This window comes from Bubalus bubalis, chromosome 2 (assembly GCF_019923935.1).
Source record: "Bubalus bubalis isolate 160015118507 breed Murrah chromosome 2, NDDB_SH_1, whole genome shotgun sequence".
Taxonomy (NCBI): Eukaryota; Metazoa; Chordata; class Mammalia; order Artiodactyla; family Bovidae; genus Bubalus; species Bubalus bubalis.
In genome coordinates, this window is record NC_059158.1 from 177,190,570 (window position 1) to 177,211,074 (window position 20,505).

Genomic DNA, 20,505 nt, shown 5'->3' on the forward strand with positions numbered 1-20,505 from the left:
CTCGTGGTCCAGTGGCTAAGACTGTGCTCCTAATGCAGGGGACAGGGGTTCAGTCCCTGGTCAGGGAGCTAGATCTGACATGCCACAGCTGAGAGTTTTCAAGCCACAACTAAAGATCCTGCATGCTGCAAATAAGACTTGGCACAGCCAAATAAATATTTTTAAAAATACATGAATTTTTAGAAAATGAAGGGAGGAAAGGTTACAGGGAAGTGAATCAGGGGAGGCTTCCTGGAGGAGACCTTGTTTTCATTTTGTGACGGCAGCATGAAGAGGAAGTGGGAAACCAGCAGGAGCAGTCTTAACTCTTAGTCATAATGTGGTTTTTCTGGTAAGTTTGCTGGAGTTCCTGATGCCCAGAGAAGCTAAGACGATTGACCGAGGTCACACAGCTACCACTAAACGGCACGGGCACAACTTGGAGTCACACTAACTCCTCATGCCTGTCTCCTCGGTTCTGGGGAGGGAGCGAGGGGTGAGAAGCCAGAAAGAATGAAGTGAAAGGGCAGGATAAACAGAGGGTCCCCCAAGAAATTCTCACATATCCTCCTTCTGCCTCAGGAGGAACTCGGTAGTGGGAAAACAGCAAGGTGAAATGCCATGGCCTCACAATCAAGTTGACCCCAGTTGGAATCCTGGCTCTATCACTGACCTGACATGGCCTCGGTAATGCCACTTGACCCATGAGTCTCAATTCTCTTGAAAGATTTTGCTGCAGATACAGACAAATGACCTCCAAGTACCCAGCCCAGGGCCAGGCTGAGTGAGAAAAATAACACAGCCATTATTTCACAGCACCAGGCCAGCCACAGAGGGGTGGCAGGGCTGGACACCCAAGGGACAAAGGAGACTTTGAGTGCCAACCACTCCCAACCCTGCGGTCACCGGGCACGAGTGCTCAGCAGGGTACGGGCTGCTAGGTCAGGTCCCTGATGCAATCGCAGCTCCCTGCTTATGCTAAGAGGTGAACCATGACCCCCAGGAAATGGAAAAACAGCCCATTAACAAGAAGTACAAAACAAAACCTTGGTGAACTTTTATTTCTCATCATACAGAAATGGTAGCAAAGGCAAAGATTTCTGCACTTGACACTGACGGTCATCACGTCCCCTCTAGAATCCAAATCCCAATGCTGGGGCCTCTTCCCTCCTGCCCTGCTTCACTGCAGGGAGGGCTTTGAGGCCGGAAAGGGGTGCCAGTCACTTGCCCATGCCTGCATGGGTATGAAATGTGGCACAATGAACCAGGCTCCTCTCCTGCCCTGCCCCAGAGAGGAGGGTCAGAAGCAGCAGCATCTTGGCCCTTGCCTTTCTTCAGTCCCCTCCCAGGGGATCAGAGGGGAGGCACCTACGGCCGGAAGAAGGGCAAGGGGAGTCAGAATTCACAGTTTGTTTGCTACACAGAGTACCTGGGATCAGTCCTTGGCTGCTTCTGCCTCCAAGGGATCCACCTAAAAGCAACTGAGAAGGGACAGAAACTGGGATGGGGGTGGGAAGGTCCTTGGCAGGTAGCCCGGAGAGACTGACTGCAGGCAGTGTGTGTGTGTGTGTGTGTGTGTCTGTAAAATCCCCAGAGGCCCTTGGGATCCTGCATCGCGTGCAGCTGGCTGCTGGCAGGCTGGGCTCAGAACCTGAATGAAGGCCCAGATACCACAAAATGTGGTCCTACCCCTCAGTCTGTAACTGTGGAAATGGGGCTAACCTGGCCATGACAGGGCCTACACAAGAAACTTGGGGTCTCCTGCCTGTCTCCCTGAGCCCTTGGAACCACCTGGAAAGGCTCACTTTTTTGGCAAATGTCTGTGGCAGAGCCAGGGGAGATGAAACAGCATGGGGTGCCAGCCTCTGCCGGGTAGGTCAGCTCTGGGGAGACACTCCTGCTCTCCTCTCAGACACTGCCTGAGGCTCTGGGGGTGGACAGCGAAGAACCTCACCCATGAAAAACCGAAACACAGAGAATTTATCATATAATACTCCCTCCTCATCTGAAAGCAAAATGACCAACAGAGACTTCGAACTCTAGAGATAATCTACTTGCTTGATGTGCTTGGTCTCTCTCCTGGGGCCTCACTCCACCAGGTGGTGGAGAAAAGGGTAAGAGGGCAAAGGGGGTCAAGGGAATTGAACTAGGACTCGTGTGACCAGGGAGCAAGGGGCCTGTGGGCTGCTGGACAGAACTGGTTTCTGGGGAGCCGGATGCACAGACCGGCTGTGACCATGATTTTCACATTGATGGGTGAATGGCAGGTGGGAGGTAATGAAATCTTGTGGAGGAGGGAGCTGGAGGAGAGGTGAAGCCGCTTGGAGTGTCAGTCCCTGGAGGTGTTTGCCCCTCTCCCTGGGGGCCAGGCAGGGACTTCCCAGGCCAGGAAGGCCAAAGTACTCGTGCTGCCTGGGCCCCCGCCTGCTGGCACATAAGTCCACGCTCAGTCCATTTTCCTTCCTGTGCCCTTGGCCTCTGAGGGTAAGGGCGGTTAGAAGGGGCTGGCACCTGGGAATCCGCTATGGTCCTCTTCCAGCCCCCCACGCCCCAGAGGCAGAGCTGAGATACCAGAGTCAGTGCGATGGTCCTGTCCGTTCCAGTGAGAAGGAGGGTGTGGCTTGGGAGGCTGCACGTCACACCCCAGGCCCACCCCCAGAGTAGGGTAGGTGGGTATGGGACAGGAAGAGATTAGGGTCTGTCTCCAAACAGAGCAGTCCTTGCAGCAAGAAGGATGCTCCCACGGTCAGCTGTTCCAGGCGCAGGTCTTGCGCGTGAGTCAGGTCATGTAACGGGTGATGGCGCGAAGGGCGTAGAGCAGGGCGGCTTGCATGCGGGCCTCCAGCAGCAGCAAGTTCACGTGGACCTGGGGGCACAGACGAGGGCTTGTTGGCAACTGATGTCACTCCTCACCATCCCCTTCCCTCCCAGAGTGCCATCATCCCTGACCACCCATTTCATCCTTCCCTTTCCTAAGGCTCTGAGTAACTTGGTACAAGGACTGTGGGAGAATTTCAAGCACATTTATCCTGATCATGACTAACCTCTTTATCCCCCAAAGCGAAAAACAACAGCTACCTCTGAGCATTTATTTGGGATCAGAGGTTTACCTTCATTTTCTCACTTCATCCTCCCAGTGACCTTGAAATGCAGGTGGTTTTTTTATTTTTATTGTCAAGATAACAAGCTCAGAGAGGCAAAATGACCTGCCCAAGGTCACAGAGCTCCCAAGTGATAGTGTTATGATATGAACCCAGGTCCTTCCGGCTGCCACTGAGGATACCCACTTTACAGGTGAGTAAATGGGCTTCCCAGGGGGCGCTCGTGGTAAAGAATCTGCCTGCCGATGCAGGAGACATGAAGAGACTCAGGATGGATCCCCAGGTCAGGACCTCGCTGGGTCCCGAGCCCTCGCCTCCTCCACAGGCTTCCATCCTATTCCTCCCCTACGAGCCACACCTTCTCTGAGTGGCGGAAGTGCCTCCAGAAGTGGTTGTACATTCTTCGGGTGGTCTTCTCCGGATAGCAGGCCACTGTCTTGATATAGACCTTGAGGTTCCGCTCTAGGAGCTGGTTCACCTCCCCGTAGTCATAGTCATCGTATCTGGATGGAAAGACCCAGAAAGAATCACTCACACGTCTGCTCCCACAGAGCTCCTCTCCCCCAGCCCCACCCTGCAGAAGGGGGACAGAGAACGGCAAGAAAAGGCAGAAGGTAGGAAGCAGCTAGAAGCCTGGCTCCTCTTAGAAAAGCAGCTAATGTCATATATCACAGGCCACTGGACTCACAAGGGAATGCACAGAGGCTGAGCACGCTGTACTGACCATGTGAACAAATATTCACAGAATCCTTGAAACTTCAGTACAGGACTGGATACCAAACTATGGTATACAATGTACTGTGTTCATCAGTCTCATTTTATAGATGAAATGGAGGTTCAGAGAAGTGCAGTGCCAGGTCACACAGCTGGGAATGGAATTCAAACCCAGCTCTGCCTGCCTCCACGCTCATAGTCACCACTTTACAGCTAAGGCCATACGTGGAAGATGGGGCAGGAGATCAGTGTGAATATTTACCCTGAGGAAGGAAGAGGGAAAGGGAAAAAGGAGTCGGTAGTCATTTTACTGATGGGCAAACTGAGGCCTGTGGAAGGCAATCAGCTTGTCCAAAGTCAAAGAGTACCTTGTGACAAGTCTAGAAGCTATTCTGTCCCTCCCCAGTCCAGTGAGCCAGTGAGGCACCACAGATCAGTGTGGATGAGGAAGACCGGTTTTAGACTAGAGGGCAGATGTGGTAAACAAAGGTTTAGGAGCGAGGGCCATGTTGCAGAGTGGAGCAGCCTGGACCTGGAAGCTGGGCAGCAAGGGAGGCCACACTGTGCCACATATACACCCTAAGATGCCCATCATCCTTGGCTTCTCCTGGATTGGAAACTTGTCAGTGAGGTTGGCCAGTGGGAGACCGGCCAATAAAGCACAGCTCAGCCCACGCAGTGAAATCTTGGGTTAGCCAAAAAATGCATTCAGGTTTTTCCATAAGTTGTTAACGGAAAAACCCAAATGAGCTCTTTGACCAAGCCAATACCTGACAATAGTAAGAGCAGGTGGGATCATGAATGATTTTTATTTTCTTCTTTTCATTATCTTTTTCTAAATTTACTAAAAATCGAATTTCACCATTGGGCATTTCTGTTGTTATTCTTTAATGAGAGAAGAACTGCTACTTGGAACGGAACTACAGACATAACTCTCTTTGTATGTATATATGTGTGTATGTATGTAAGTATACGTGTGTGTGTAATCTCCCTAGTTATTCCTGGGGGTAGAATTAAAGACTTTCAAGAACTGAGGATGGCTATTATCTTTTATAATCAGCCAAGGAATACATTTGATTTGAAGAACAGTATAGGCAGGAAGAAAGGGAAAGAAAGACAAAGAGAAAAAGGAAACAATTGTGAGCTCAGATGGAGGGCTTACAGTACACCATGCCCGGATGAGGGGACTTTCACTCACCTGATGCCAAAGACGCAGTGGATGTAATTCCAGATGGCCCTGCGGAGCACAGAGGTATCTACTCCACTGTGCATGGCGATGGTGTTATAGGTGAGGCTATAGGCTGCCTGGAACTTCTCATCCAGCAGCTGTCCACCCTCAGGGTAGAGCCGCTGGATCAGTGAATAGCCATGGTCTTCCCAGGTATAATCCTGAGAAACATGGAAAGGGGTCAGTCAGTGAGTAGAATCCTTGGGGCCCGAGGCTGGCCAGAGAGACGCCATCTTCTGCAGCACAGCTGGGATCTCCATAATGCCTCTCTCCACCCCAACAAATCTAACCCGCTGCTTGGTATGGACCTGAGAAGCTGAGGAGGATGCAGCTTGGTGATAACTTCCTTCCTGTGGTCAGGATCCCCTGAGCTTAGGACCCAGATGGGTCTTTTCACCTTCAGGGTCTCCCACTTCTTCATGGAATCTTGAAGGAGAGGAGGTGCCCAAATTGCTGATCACACAAACTACCCAATCCTGCTTGTTTGTAAAGCAATGCTGGGACTTCCCTGGAGTTTCAGTGGCTTAGAATCCACCTTCCAAAGCAGGGGACATGGGTTCGATCCCTGGTCTGGGAAGATCCCACATGCTGTGGGTCAACCAAGGCCCTGAACCACAATTACTGAGCCTGTGCTCTAGAGCCTGTGCTGGGCAATGAGAAGCCCTCACACCGCAACAGAGTAGCCCCTGCTCACCACAACTAAAGAAAGCATGTACACAGCATTGAAGACCCAGAGCAGTCCAAAAAAAATTTAATTAATTAATTTTAAAAAAGCAATGCTAAGACCAGTAGGGAGAACCTACCTGGGCACGGAAGGTGGGGGGTGCCTGAGTCCCCCGCCGGGTAAAGTCCTCATATCCAAAAGTGGGGTCTTCCACGAAGCACAGCATATCTGGGTTTGCAAAGGGTTCCAGGATGTCCACTGAGGATGTCAGAAAGAGGTCACAGTGAAGCCAAGGCACGGATCACAGAGGCCTCCACCCCCCATTAATCATCAATGGGGAGGGGGTGCTGGGGAACGTGCAATAGGGGGCCCAAGAATGCCCCTCGCCACAGTGAGTGGAACCAGGACTTCGGCAGGAGCCAGGCCTGGCGGAGGCGGTAAATTAGACCCGTGGTCCAGGGGCTAAGGCTCCCAGTAATAATAACAGCAATCCTAACAACAGTGGTTACTTATGGAGCCACTTACCCTGGGCCAGGCTCTGTGCTCTCATTCTGTTGTCTCATTTCCCCTACACATGAATCCCTCACGGAGGAGGAGACTGGGACCTGAGACAGCAAGTGACTTATCAGTGGTCACACTGCCAGAGAAGCTAACAGGGACTTTCCTGGTGGCCCAGAGGTTGAGAATCTGCCTTTCATTTCAGGGAGCATGAGTTCCATGCCTGGTCAGGGAACTAAGATCCCTAAGATCCTGCATACTACATGGCCTGGCCAAAAAGAAAGAAGAAAGGCTAGCAGGCCAGGATTCAAACCTAGGCCTGACCCCAGAGCCCATGCTCAGAACTTCTTGGAAGTGGTAGCTGGGATGTGGCTACCGAGGTGCAGTAACATGAAGGTGCCAGCTTCCCAGCGAGAGGGTGCAAGGAGGGGACGGTCCCTGAACTTGGATGCCTGTGACCCTGTACCTGAGGGGGTCACCAGCAGGCTCTCTGACTTCTCCAGCTCAAAGCGGCTCTCCATCTCCTCCTGCGAGGCGCCCTCATCCCGCAGCATGCTCTCCTGCAGCTGCCTCATGCGTTCCATCAGAGCTTCCACGTCGCGGGCGGCCTCAAAGCCCTGTAGGAATGACCTGGCGGTGACCATTCGCCCCTTCTCCCTTGACCCCAGAAACCCCACATGTCTTTCTCACATGCAGGGCCTTTCTGAGCAATCATGAAGGCCCAGTGCCTTCTCTGTGCTGGACAGCTCACGTGGCCTGTGCTTCCGGAAGTAATGTTTAAGCAGCTATAGAACAGACAGGTCTTCTCTGAGGGTCAGCTCCCCTCACAGGAAAGGGCTTTTTAAAGTATCTATATTTTTAAAATACACACAAACAAGGCCACTTTACAGAATAAGAGGCAACCTTTGTATTGTTACAGTGTTAAAAGTCAGCTACTTTGAGCCCAGGGGTTCCATGCTGAGGCCAGTCACATGGTTATTTCATCTCAGGCTCACAACCCTTTATGAAGGAGTCTTGATCCTCATCTTCCACATGAGGAAACAGTTTCAGAGCCAAATGACTTGGGGCTTCCCAGGCGGTCCAGTGGTTAAGGATCTGCCTGCCAATGCAGGGTGCACGGGTTCGATCCCCGATCTGGGAAGATTCCACATGCTGCAGGGCAACTAAGCCTTTGCACTACAACTACTGAGCTAGCACTCTAGTGCCTGCGAACCGTGACAAAGAGTAGTCCCCATGGCTGCAACTAAAGAAAGCCTGGGTACAGCAAGGAAGACCAGTGCAGCCAAAAATAGATAAATACACCTTTAAAATAAAAAAGACTTTTCTAAGGTTTCCCGGGGTGTGATAAGGAAGCAGCTGCAGACAGGGAGGCACTGTCTTCTATCCAAGGACCAGAGGCCACCAGCTTCCTCTCCCAGCAAGACTCAGGCCCCTGACTTACCCCGGAGTGGTTCAGCGAGTCCCTGCTGGGGGGCGTGCTCTGCTCACTGGGGGGTGAAGGGGCCTGGGGGGCGGGGCTGCCCTCAGGGTCCCCCTCAGGGAGGATGCCACAGCCGAACACGAAGGATGCCAGTGAGTGGCAGTGTGTGAGCAGGACCAGGGCCTGGATGAGCTCAGCCAGGGACCAGCTGTGCTCGCCCGTCTTCAGCAAGGCCTGGAGAGGAAAGGCAAGGCCAGACTTGCTCAGTTGCTTTGCCCTGGGCTGCCTGCCAAGCCCCATCCCAGCCCCACACTCCCCCGGGGACCCGCCTCCCTGCCCACTGCACCTGGATGTGCTCCTTGGTGATGAGCCATGGCCGATGGGCCAGCAGCTTGTTGATCTCACTGAGCTTCCGCAGTTTCTCAGGGGCATGGTGGAGGCCAAGCAGCCACTCAGGGTCACCGCCAGTCTGCAGGAACTCGGCCATGTGGGAGCCCACCAGGTAGGAACACTGGTGGCGGGCAGCAGCCTGGAGGTGGTGGACAGAGCCCAGGTCACCCTATTCTTCCTGTGCCCTGCTCGGGGTGGGCACCCCATGGAGGGAAACATCATAAGCCTCACTGTTGCCTGAGAGGCAGGAAACTTAGGTTCTAACCCCAGCTTTGTCACTGGCTGGGTGGTCCTGAGTGAGACAGTGTCTTTCTGAATGGATAAATGTATATCTAAATCACTTTGCTGTACACGTGAAACTAAAACATCATTGTAAAGCAATGGCCCTCTGACATAAAATAAAAATTAAATTTAATAAAAATTAAATTTCCTACTTAAAAAAATCTAAAATTCGATGGAGGGTCAGATAAAGCTAGGGCTCTGCTCTAAGCCTCCTCTTCTCCTGTTTGTGGAATCAAGCCCCCAGCAAAGAGATCTGAGGGCTGAACCCCAAAATGAACCCACCCCTACGGAAGTCGGGCTCAGACCAGCTCACCATGATGGCGATGTAGTGGCGCCAGGAATTGGCCAGGGGCCCATCCGTGTGCAGCAGCAGGTGGTGCAGGCGCCAGAAGCTGGTGAAGTAGTCAGGGTGCAGGCCCATCACCACGGCCAGGTTGTCCACCCGGCCCGAGGACATCAGCGCCTCCAGCCCCAGGTGCTGCTCGAGGCTCTCGGCTCCGTCCTGCAGGACCTGCCAAGCAAAGGTGAGGAAAGGGTGACTCCCTCGTGCCCTCCCCACCAGAGAAACCAACATATTCATTGCCTTCATTGTGATTTTAATAGCAAGAAACTGAAGACAACCACCATGTCCAAAAAAAAGGAGATCAGCGGAGGAAAAGATATTTCATTAAGTGATTAATCAAATACTTATTAGACACTTTATACAATTGTAGTCGATAATTCTACAATGCTTGCTATGTGCCAAGTACTATTCAAACACATTATATATATTGATTCATTTAATCCTCATAACTATGAAATTAGAGACTTTTTTCCTCCAAGTTTAGATAGACTCAGGCATGGAGATTAGAATACAGCTTCTCCTACTTTCTTGGAGCTTCTTTTTTTTTTTTTTTGGCCATGCCACGTGGCTTGTGGGATCTTAGTTCCTTAACCAGGGATTGAACTTGGGCCCTTGGTAGTAATGGTTCAAAGCTGTGCAGTCATTGGAAGCAGATGCAAAACAGTTCACATTTCTTGAGTGCTTTCTCCACGCTGGGTCTGAGTTTGGAGCTTTCCCTGTCTATATTATCGCATCAGTTCTTCCCAATTTCCTGTGAGGTGAATAGTATTATTTTCCCCCACTGACACATGAGAGAATCAAGGCCCAGAGAGGTTTCATTCTTGGCTCAAGGTTACAGATCTGATAAATGAAGAAACAGGATTCAATTCTCAATTAAGTTCAAAGACTATTTCTTTCCTCTGTTACAGAAGAAGAGTAGTTATTTATCAATGAAAAAAAGAAGGAGAATATTTGAGTGTAACATTCTGGGCTACAGCAGGTGGTTGGGCGCTTTCATCCATTTACAAAGGGTGAAAGGAACTGGAGAGTTTAGACATTTGTTAACAGCTCATTAACTATTTGGCCTACACATTTAGGAAGGCAAGGAGGACAGGAAATGTTTGTCTTTGTTCAGTGAAGGCCAAAGGAAAAGAAGGAAACTATTATTTTTTAATTTGTCTGTGTGTGTGTTTTGAAGTTCTCCCCACCACAAACCCCCCACTGGAATGGCAGTTTTGTGATGGCAAGGAGTTTTGTTTGTCTTGTTCTCATCTGTATCCCCAGCACCTAGAACAGTGCCTGACAGATTAATCATTCAACAGATACCTGTTAAATAAATGAATGCACGATCTGACTCAGTAGATGAAAGATGTCTCTGATGTATTATGTGAAATAACAAAACATAAAAACCAAATGAAAAAAAAAAAACAACTCCCCAAATGAACAACACTAACAAAATCATGTTATAAACTATGACCTTGGCTCCGAATGAAAAGAAGTCTGGAAAACAGTGGCAAATGGTTAACAGTGATTATCTCAGTGGGGTTGGGATTACAAGAAACTGAAGTTTTCTGAAACACTGGAAATTTTAAAATAATGAACATTCATTACACTTGAAGTTGGGAAAAAAACACTTTAATACATATACATTCAAGGGTGAGAAGATAACTACAGATAGTTCTGCCTTCTTAAGGAAAAACAAGTCTTGTTCTGGGAACCACAAGTTTGTTCATTACCTAGCTGTGTTATTAGCATTTTATCTCTCGGAGCTTGTTTCTTCCCAGTAAAATGGGGCTGAGATGCCTGCTTGGAGCAGAGCTGTTTTGTGGATTAAATGAGTCAGCAACCTGAAGGGGTAGTTTCAAAGCTGCAATTTCAAGAGACCAGAAAACCCTACCCACCCACTCAGTGCCCCATGTCCTTTCATCCAGGGATCAACAACCATCCTAACCCCTTCCAAGCTTACCTCCTCTACTGGAATGAAGGCGCTGGGCCCTCGGGGGCCTCGTCGGACCCGGCTCTCCCTCTGCTCCTTGAAGGAAACACATCATGGTCAGTCAGAGGTAAAAGGGAGGACTAAGAAGATAGTTCTCTCTCCTTACCAGAGGGGCCACACTGAACTTTAATTTTATTTTTAAATATTTATTTGGTTGCGCCAGGTCTCAGTTGAGGCACATAAGATTTTTGATCTTCGCTGTGACACGTGGGATCAGTTTCCTGATCAGGGATTGAACCTGGGCCCCCTACATTGGGAGTGTGGAGTCTTAGCCACTGGACCACCAAGGAAATCCCCACAGTGAGTTTTAAAATCACCTTTCTGGTGCACCGGGAGTCAGGTGGAGATATAGACCAGCTTGGTGGGTAGAGAAAGGGTAAACAAGCAAGAGAGCTCACCCCACAGGCTGAGTTCTTCAGGAACTGGGAAGGGACCCAGGAGTCCCCCTACGGGTTGCAGGGGCTGGGGTAAAGGAAATTATATAGCCACTTTCCCAGGAGGCCACCTTTTGGTACCCCTGGAGAACTTGTATGAGAACCTCCCTTGTTTATATCCTGAAGCCAGGTTACCAAGCCTCCTAGATTCCTATGATGTAGCTTCACTGTCATTTCTTCATCCATCACCACCTAGTGGACACCACTGTCCCCTGTCTGGACCACCACCTACTGCCTCACCAATGGTCTACCTGCCTCCACAGCCCTGGCCCCTTCTCCATCCTCTCCCAAGAAAACAGAATGAATGAATAAATAAAGCATCCACCCACAACCCCACCTCGGGGACCAGGAGATCTAGTGAGTACATGACCCTGGTACATGCCTGGTTCATGCCCTAAGGAGGGCAAACTTTCAGTAGCCAGACTAAACTTTCTCAAGTGCAAATCTCATCAACTGGCTTAAAATCCTGCCTCCACCTCCTACTGCTTTCCAGATAGTTAGTGGCTCAGATCCCTCTCAGTGGTCACACCTTTTGTAGAATTAACTCCGTTTTCCAGGGTCTGAGCACCTTCTTCTGACCCTCATCTGTGACCCCACAATTCCCAGTGCTTTTGCTTCTGAAAGCATTGCCTTCTAATTGTCTGATTTAGGTCTCCATATTTCCAGATTACACTTTGTGACGAGCAGGGCCAGGTAATTCACACTAGTCTGTGAATGAAGAAAACAGAGCTACATGGAGGGCAACGCTGATGGCAGCAGCTGTATCTTGACGTGGGTGTAGGAGCCTCTATGGAAACCACCAATTTTATTTACTCATTTGTTTGGTACCTGGGCAGCAGGGGTTGGGGGCGGGGGTTGTCTCAGCACAGGCTTTAGAAACAGTTTATCTAAGCCAGAGTCATATCCTCACTAAACAGAGATGATGTCCCCCTAACTCACCCCTCCTCATACAAATCTAGACTTAGTGTTAATCCCCAGGTGTCCAGAGACTAAGGATTATAAGTGAACCTTCTTTTTCACATAGCTAAAAGCCACCCCCTCACACACACATTGGAAGGACTGAAGCTGAAGCCGAAGCTTTAATACTTTGGCCACCTGATGTGAAGAACTGACTCATTTGAAAAGACCCTGATGCTGGGAAAGATTGAAGGTGGGAGGAGAAAGGGACAACAGAGGACGAGATGGTTGGATGGCATCACCGACTCAATGGACATGAGTTTGAGCAAGCTCCAGGAGTTGGTGATGGACAGGGAAGCTTGGTGTGCTTCAGTGCATGGGGTTGCAAAGAGGTGGAGAGGTCTGAGGGGCTGAACTGAAAAGCCCCCTGCGGGAAGCAGAGCTCTGGGGCTCTGAAAGACCACAAAGGAAAGAACAAGGGTACAAAAGTCCCTGGTATGAGTACCAATTCTGTTGCCACTAACTTGCTGTGTGACTCCGAGAAAGTCACTTAGACTCTCTGAGCTTTAATCTTGGACAAAGAAGGCAGTTGGGCTGACTGCTCAGGTCCTTTGCAGCCCATACTTCTGGGATCTACCAGACCAGACTGGTCCAAGTCTAGCTTAGAAACCAGCACAATCCCCAAGCACTCCTGTTTCAGCTTTCCTCCTCCCTCACCAAAGAGAAAAAGCCTAACAGCTCTGTCTGGGAGATAAGGATTGCTGACTCCACAAACTGGGCCTCCCCCTCAGGCGACCTAAGGACAGACAGAAAACCACAGCCAGGTGTGGTGGGGAAGGGCAGGAAGGAACTGGGGGGGTTGGTGGGGGGGACAGGGAGGGCCCACCAGGGTACTAGGTAGGGAGGGACAGAGAGCAATTTCGGGAAGCCCCTCCCTCTCTAAAGTCTGCCCCAGGAGCTCTCAAAGGAAGAAACTGAGGCCTGTGGATCTTTACATGCTAGGTCCGGATCTACCAACGTTATTGGCCTAGTGAAGATGATGATAATGATTTGGACAATAAAGCAGAGTACCCTTAAAAGATAGGGGCTCTTGACACAAACTGCCTGGGCTCAAAAGACAACTCCATCCCCTATTATCTGCTAGCAATGTGAGCCTCAGTTTCCTCTCCGAATTATGGGGTAATAATAGTACCTACTTTCACTGGGTAGTCATGGGGATTTAATGAGGTTAATGCCTGTAGAGGCCTTACCTCAGTACCTCTATCACAGCAAGCACTTAGCAAGTCAGCGATCATTAACCTCATTGTTATTTCAAACAAGGGCTTCTCAACCCAAGCTGTACAGGTAGAATCCCTTTGAGAAGCTTTTTAAAAAATACCAATGCCAAGGCCCAGCAATTCTAATTTATTTGGGTGGAGCCTGGCATAATTTGCCAGGGAGGGCCATTGTTTCACTCCATTCATTGATTGCTTTCTCAAGTATAAGGTACTGTGCTAAATGCTTTCCAGATAAAACCCGAATTAATCTGTTCATTTGAAAAAAAATTTTTTTAAATATTTATTTATTTATTTGGGTGCACTGGGTCTTAGCTGCAGCATGAGGAATCTTTAGTTGTGGCATGTGGGATCTAGTTCCCTAACCAGGGGATCAAACCAGGCCCCCCTGCATCAGGAGCATGGAGTCTTAGCCACTGGACCACCAGGGAAGTCCCTTGACAAATATTTCTTATGACTACATTGTAGGCAGCAAGAGTACCGGAGTGAAAAGACAAAATCTTAGTCTTCCCAGAATTTACAAAGGAGAAAGACAATTAAACAAATGATGAATAGGATTTCAAATCACAGATTCTATAGAGTAAAAGAGCAATAAGAGAGTGTATAATGGGGTGGAGAAGTATGTGCAGTATTCCAGTCCCAGACAGGGGAAGCCACTGAGGAGACAACCTTTAAGCTGGTATCTAAATATCAAATATGTAAATGAGTTGATGGGCCTGTAAAGGGCCTATAGGGATATAGGGAACCAGCATTCCTGGCAAAGGTAGCGGAAAGTTCAAAGCCCTGAAGGCAGGACTGAGTAGATTCTAATCCAGAGTTCCAATACTCTGCATGCTTCCCCAACCCAGACACCCCAAACCTGAAGGAAGTGGACAGAGCAGAGGCTCACCACCAAGAAATGACACCTCCAAACCAGCCCTCCCCTATTTCCTGGGGTAGGAAGTCAATAATAATGGTAGGTAACAGCACTGATTGCCATGGGCTAAGCCTTTATTTCATGTGAACTTGAGGAGTTCCCATTTTACAGATGGGGAATAAGGTTCAGAGAGGTCAGGTCACTCAGCCGGGAAAGAGGTAGCAGGGTTAGGATACAAATCAGATTTCCTCAACTGCAGAAATGATTCCCATTCTGTAAACTTCTCAAGGTCTCAGTGGCCCCAGGGCTCTGGGGTTCACCAGGAGTGAGACGCTCCTTCTCTCTGTCCACATGTCCAGGGGATCCACTGCCCCAGTAACAGCCCTAGTTATCCTGTGTTGTTTCATACCTTGAGAGCACACCCTGGATCAAGTTCCCTGTTGTGAACCCAGTACTTAGCACAGCAGGTCCAATAGAACTTTCTGTAATGATGAATATTGTTTATCTGCACTGTCCAATAAAGATGGTAGCCCCAAGTCACTTCCTTGGTGGCTTCTGTGGTAGCTCAGATGGTAAAGAATCTGCCTATAATGCAGGAGACCCAAGTTCAATCCCCGGGTTGGGAAAATCCCCTGGAAAAGGGAGCAACTACCCACTCCAGTATGTTTGCCTGCATAATGCTGTGGACAGAGGAGCCTGGAGGGTTACAGTCCATGGGGTCGCAAAGAGTTGGACACAACTGAGCGACTAACACTTTCACATACAGCGGCCGAGCATTTGAAATGTGACGAGTGCAGCTAAAAAACTGTTTTAAATTCAATAAAATCTAATTTATCTAAATTTAAATAGCCACATGTGGCTCAGGATCCATGTTCACACACCTGATAAAGGCAAGATCCCTTCCCTGACTATATGGATGAAGAAAGGGAGATCAGAGTGGGGCAGGTGACCCACCTAAGACAACACAGCTAGGGCAGGGCAGAGGAAAAACCAATGAGTTTCAACCGAGAGGACCACCCAGGGCAGCAAGAACACTGAGGTCAGTTAGCTGGGTGGCCACTCAACTAAGAAGGCATCAGGATGGTTGTAAGGAGAGGATCAATCACTTCAGCGCTCCGTGCCTGGCTGCTAATTTACGTGTCGATTCACAATTCCCTTTCATATTAACTCTGACACTAACACACTGGTTGCATTGAGTCTTCATCAGTTTGGGAATGGGAGTAGGGGTCTCTTCTGCACACAAGGAAAGATTAAGTTTCCAAAGGTTAAGCCACAGCTGACAAGTGGCCAAGTTAAGATTTGAATTCAGCTCAGTCTGGCTTGCAAGGGTTCTGTCTGCCACCCGGATCAGCCTCAGCCTTTATTCCTGGTAGGCCTGCCATCTCCAAGACTGAGTTACAGACTCCTTCAAGGTTACTCTGCCAGCTGGGCATGGGTAGAGACTCCCCTCCCCATGGGCTGCTGAATTCAAGATACTTGCCTGGGATTACACTTGAGAAGGAGTCAGAGTCCTCCTTTGGGAGAGGCATGTGTGAGTGGTGCCATAAACTCATCTCCCCACCATGATCTGGCTGATTTCTCACAACCACCTGGAGGGAAACAGGTCTTCTTATCCCTTCTTCAATCCGAAAGGAAATCAGTCCTGAATATTCATTGGAAGGACTGATGCTGAAGCTGAAGCTCCAATTCTTTGGCCACCTGATGCAAAGAGCCAACTCACTGGAGAAGACCCTGATGCTGGGAAAGACTGAAGGCACAAGGAGAAGGGGATGACAGAGGATGAGATGATTGGATGGCATCACCGACTCCATGGACATGAGTTTGAGCAAGCTCTGGGAGTTGGTAATGGACCGGGAAGCCTGGCGTGCTACAGTCCATGGGGTCGCAAAGAGTCAGACATGACTGAGCGACTGAACTGAACTGATCTCTTCTTTTTTTTTTTTTTTGTAGAATGTTTATACATTTTTGCATATTTCAATTCCACTTAAATTTTTTAAGGCTTTAACTGGTTCTATAAATTAAAATAAGTTTGTGCTTTCCTTGAAATGGACTTATTCTTATTACAAGCATTTTATAATTTTGTATAAATGTCTATTTTCTCTAAATATTTTGCTTTCAGTAAAATGCTTTCCAACTCTGTTTAGTATATTACCAGTGGATTGGTAGAATTGCTTTTTATTGACTAGTAAAACTTACTGCCTATGCTTTTTACATTAGGCTTTTAAAATTAAATAAAAATTACTAGCCATTCCAGAAATATTTTTTTGGACTGTTGTGTTGTAACTTGCTACTTTAAATACTAAATGTGTTTATCATTGTACCCACTGTTTATTTAAACAGAATTCATAGCTCCTTCATATCTAGTAACAATAGTAGTTAAGGTTACCTGAGTTAAGGTTACCTGAATTCCAAAATTACCATTTTGCCTATTTGTTATAGCAGCTGGTATCACTTTCCCACTCTAAGATGCAGGCAGTTAATTAAAAGTCTGCTTAGACACAGCATTTATAAAATGGAAATTTAATCTGAACTTTATATCTGATTTTGACCACTTCCAAAATTAGCATGCCATAATAACTCTTAAAACAATCGACAGTCCTTTGACTAAAAACACAAGTTATTTATAAACCACTTAGTATTTACTCTTGTATGTAATCCAAGAAAAACAAAATGGTAAATTATGGTTAAGACGTCTTAGGCAGCACTTGACTTCTGGGCTTCAGAAAGATGTGGAAACTTTTTCTGAAGAAACTTTTCTTTCTTTCGTGCTAAACTTATCTTCCTTGCTTTGATGCGGGCTTGCTTCTCAATTCTCAATCTGACGAAACGTTCCACGTAGGGCATGCAAAGAATCATTTTCTATTGTATCTTTTATTTAGGTACCAAGGTATAGGCCACTGCTTGAACTTGTGCCAGATGATTCTTCCAAAGATGTCTCTTCTCCAAGCACCGGGTCTAGGCTTTTCTTGACCAGTCTGAAGAAGTCTGAGGGCATCTTCCCTTTCCTGGACAACTTTATCTAATGCATCCATGGAGTCTACTACCTTTTCTAAGCGCTCCGGGCTTGGCATTGGCAGCCTCTGCCGCTTAGCTTCCTGCTCTAGAGTTAGGAGCATGTTTCTTTCTTTCAGGAGAACATACCAAAGTTTATGTAAATCTTCATTACTTTTGTTCCTTAACTGCTGACAGGTCCATGAAGCTCCAGATTTCACCTTTTCTTCCCCCCAATTCTTTGGGTCGTCAAAAAATTCTTCCAGTCCTCTCCTAGACAATGTGGTCTGAAGTAATCTACACTGGTGAAAAGATGTGACATTTGGTGTATTCTTAGTCAACAGACTCAGAGAAAACCTGCAACCTGTGCTAGCAAGGGCCTGAGAACTTATTAACGACGTAGAAGCCTTCAGAGCGGCTGAGACTCTTCTGCAGAAAACAGCCAAACTGGCAGCAGCCATCTTTTCGCATCAGCAAGCGCACCGCATTTTGAACTGATCTCTTCTTCAGAGACAGCTCACTGAGGCTCTTCTGGAGACCTGGTCCAGACAGGCAAGCTCAGATCTGACTTCAAAGCCTGTGCTCAGTTCACAAGGGTCAGCTAAGCCAACAAGGGCAAATAGTTCCGAGCACTTATTAGGTGCTAAGAACAGTGCTGGTGATGGGGCCTACAGTGTTTCCAGTCTAGCAAGGTACACAGACAAGAAATGCCTGATTACACAACTGCTACACCATAACTGGGACAACAGCTCTTGCAGTGAAGAAGGGGGACAGGAAGCAGGTATGCAAAGGTGGGGAAGGAAAGACTTTCCTTGAAGCAGTGATGTTTCAAGAGCTCAGGAGGGCTCTGAGAACACACTACTAGTACTAGAGTGAAGTGTCTGAAGGCCTTGACTTGGTGAAAGAGTGTGTCACAGTATGAGAGTTGAGGGGACTGTACATTCCTTGTATGTACTTGTATATACTTGTCCAGCTTCCCTTAGGGCTTGGGCACAGGGCTCTGTAAGTTCAGCACCCTACTGTCTTCTAAAAGATTCTGCTTAAAACAGACATCTTCCCAAGGTCCTCTTTTCCTGAGAGAGAAGAATATGTAGAAAGGGGTCTGACATTACCAATTCCCCCAGCTCCATCTGATGTTGACAGCTAGCAAGCTTCCATCTAAAGGCCCCACCCTCAGAGTCTGCCCAGTCCACCTGGAGCTCGCTTTTCTCCCCATATCACTTCCCAGATGCTGTCCCAAAGAGAGATGAGCCAACATTCGCCTCAGGCAGGAGGGGTGGGCTCAGACACCCCCTTGCAAAAGACACTCTGGGGAAGGGGAAATACACGCTGTGGCCACATTCTAACAATACCTAGCGTGTTTGACGCAGGACTTAGTTGCTATGCTCCAGGCACAGTGCACTGGCCTTTGCACGTCTTCTCAGTTAACTCTCCCAACAATCCCTCTGAGACAGGGCCAAACCCCGGCAGAGGGAAGCTGCTGATCAGAGAAGGGATCCCTTGGCCAAGGTCACAGAGCAAGAAAGTAGGAGGGCTGGGGGACATGAACCCGTGGCACGCCTGCTCTAGTGCCCAGGTGCTCTCAATAAAGAAAATTATTTCCTTTTTTTTTTTCCACAAAGAAGGAAACTGACTCAGAGAGTAAGATGACTTGGTCAAAGTCACACAGCTGAGAAGAGGCAGGAGCAGTTTTCCTTCCTCCACTTGGGCTCCTAAACCATGACAGGGGGGGTGACAAGCTAACAGAAAACCGAGGACCCCCAGAAACCAAGCTGCTCAGAAAAGTGCAGCCATTTATTCCCAGGATCACAGTTCAGGACTAGCACAGGTCTGACTCCCAAACCCAGTAAGACACTTGCACCAGGCTCCAGGCCTGGAAACCAAAGAAACAAGCAAAACTCCCTGCTGAGCCAACCACACTGGGAAATCCTAAAGATACCACAGCCAAATAATGAGCTGCTTTGCAGGGTGAGCCAAGGAAGCCTCTCCACAGCCCCTCCTGGGCCTCAATTTCCTCATCCCCTAAATGAGAGGTAACTGTATAGCTCATATTCTGCTAGTTTAAGTCCTGAGGACTCAGAGAAAAGGCAGAACCGGAGCCTGCCATCCAGTAGGTGCGTAATAAACAAGATGTTCATGGTCCGTGGTGATGGTAATGGGGCAGGGGGATGTCAGATTGGATGCAGCCGTATTCCCAGCCTTACTGTAAAGGCAGTCTCTGCAAAACAAACTTCTGGGACGTCAGATCAGTTAGTAGGGCACAGCCAAATCGGCGCTTGGCTTCGGGAGCCGCGGCCAGGATTTTTCCCCTCTGCGAGCTTTCACCGCGGCATACCCGGCAGTCCGCCAAGGCCCCGGAGCTCCCGCGCCCCCAGTCCAAATCGGGGGTGCAGGTGGGGGGGAGGGACGGGGTCGACCTTCGTGGGCCAGCCCCAAGTACTCCCATCACCGAGCGGGGGCAATGGAGCCGGTACACATCCTACCTAGAAACGGTTCCTCCAGCCCCAGCCTAGAGGAAGGGATCTGCGGAAGGGGGCGGGGAGGAGGAGTGGTCCGGCCGCTGCGCCGGGATTTGCCTGGACTTGAACACTCCCTAGACGAGGGCCCAAACCCAAGATAACCTCGAGAAGGCTCCCCTCTCTTTGGCCGGGAGTCTGAGGGAGCCGCGGAGGGCTCTACAATCCCTACCCCACCCCCGCCCCCAGCTCCGGGGAGGGGTGAGGAGGCGGAGGCAGAGGGGGCCGAGGCTGCCGGTTGATGTAACCCCACTCCGGGTTACGCGCTCCATTCCCCCTCCTCCAGCCGAGGGGGCGGCTCAGACTCAGCTTGCAACAACCCGAACCTTGGACGCGGCTCTGGGTTCGAGGGAAGAGTGGCGTCGGCGGCTGCTTACCTCTCCGGCCCCGGGCAGGTAGCCCTTCAGCTCCGCGCGGCACTCGGAGTCCGCAACGATCATGGTGTGCGCCAGGACCCAGACGCGGCTCGGCGACCGCCCGTGCACCCGAGGGGCTTTCAGACAGACGCGCGCAGGAAGCCGGGACTGGGGGCCGCTAGGGGAGCTTCTAGAGCCCGCGGGGGTGTCTCTCTGGGTTCCAGAACGCTCCGAAAGCCCAGGATCCGGGAACGGCCACCGCTGCGCTGGACTCTCCGCTTGTCTGGCTTCTGGAGGGGTGAATGGCCTCGGGATTGGCCGCGGCGCAGGGATTTTCACGGTCCGGAGCTCCTCGGGAGTCCGCAGTGGCCAGCACTGCTAGCGAACCCAGCGCTCCTCAGCATCTCCGCCTCGGAACTGCCAGCTCTTGCCGGGCTCTGACACCAGCAGAACCGCTCTGCCCGCTGCGGTCCCTGGGGAAGGGCGGGGACACAAAAGCCCCCGCACCGCAGCCAATCAGATGCCTGTTTCCCGGGGAGGCGGGGGAACACCGCCCTCAGGAGCCTGGGGTTCAGCCAATCGGCACC

General features: G+C 49.6%; 2 protein-coding genes across 3 annotated transcripts; both read right to left on the minus strand.

The window, feature by feature from the left end:
• Positions 1-1,012: 1,012 nt before the first annotated feature.
• Positions 1,013-20,357, minus strand: SESN2 (sestrin 2). Of its 2 annotated transcripts, XM_006049652.4 has the most exons (10): positions 19,940-20,357; positions 10,565-10,630; positions 8,590-8,787; positions 7,951-8,133; positions 7,626-7,838; positions 6,651-6,801; positions 5,826-5,944; positions 4,993-5,183; positions 3,439-3,583; positions 1,013-2,845 (listed from the first exon to the last, which is right to left on the minus strand). In XM_006049652.4, the coding sequence occupies exons 1-10, from the start codon at positions 20,000-20,002 to the stop codon at positions 2,759-2,761; spliced, it is 1,416 nt and encodes a 471-aa protein (XP_006049714.1). In that variant the 5' UTR covers positions 20,003-20,357; the 3' UTR covers positions 1,013-2,758. The 2 variants fall into 2 exon arrangements, with proteins under 2 accessions (XP_006049714.1, XP_025134401.1); XM_025278616.3 differs by lacking the exon at positions 7,626-7,838.
• On the minus strand, positions 16,560-18,351 carry LOC102408601 (39S ribosomal protein L47, mitochondrial-like). Its single transcript, XM_044938062.2, is given in 2 exon segments — positions 16,560-16,898; positions 16,901-18,351. Coding segments are annotated over 2 exon segments (756 nt in total). The 5' UTR covers positions 17,508-18,351; the 3' UTR covers positions 16,560-16,749.
• Positions 20,358-20,505: the final 148 nt, after the last annotated feature.

Coding starts and splice junctions, on each gene's coding strand:
- SESN2 (XM_006049652.4), bottom strand. CDS start 20,002: ATGATCGTTGCGGACTCCGAGTGCCGCGCGGAGCTGAAGGGCTACCTG. Junction 7,839..7,950: donor TCACCAAGGAGCACATCCAG/GTGCAGTGGGCA, acceptor TTTCCTCTCCAG/GCCTTGCTGAAGACGGGCGA. Junction 6,802..7,625: donor ACTCGCTGAACCACTCCGGG/GTAAGTCAGGGG, acceptor TCATTCCTACAG/GGCTTTGAGGCCGCCCGCGA.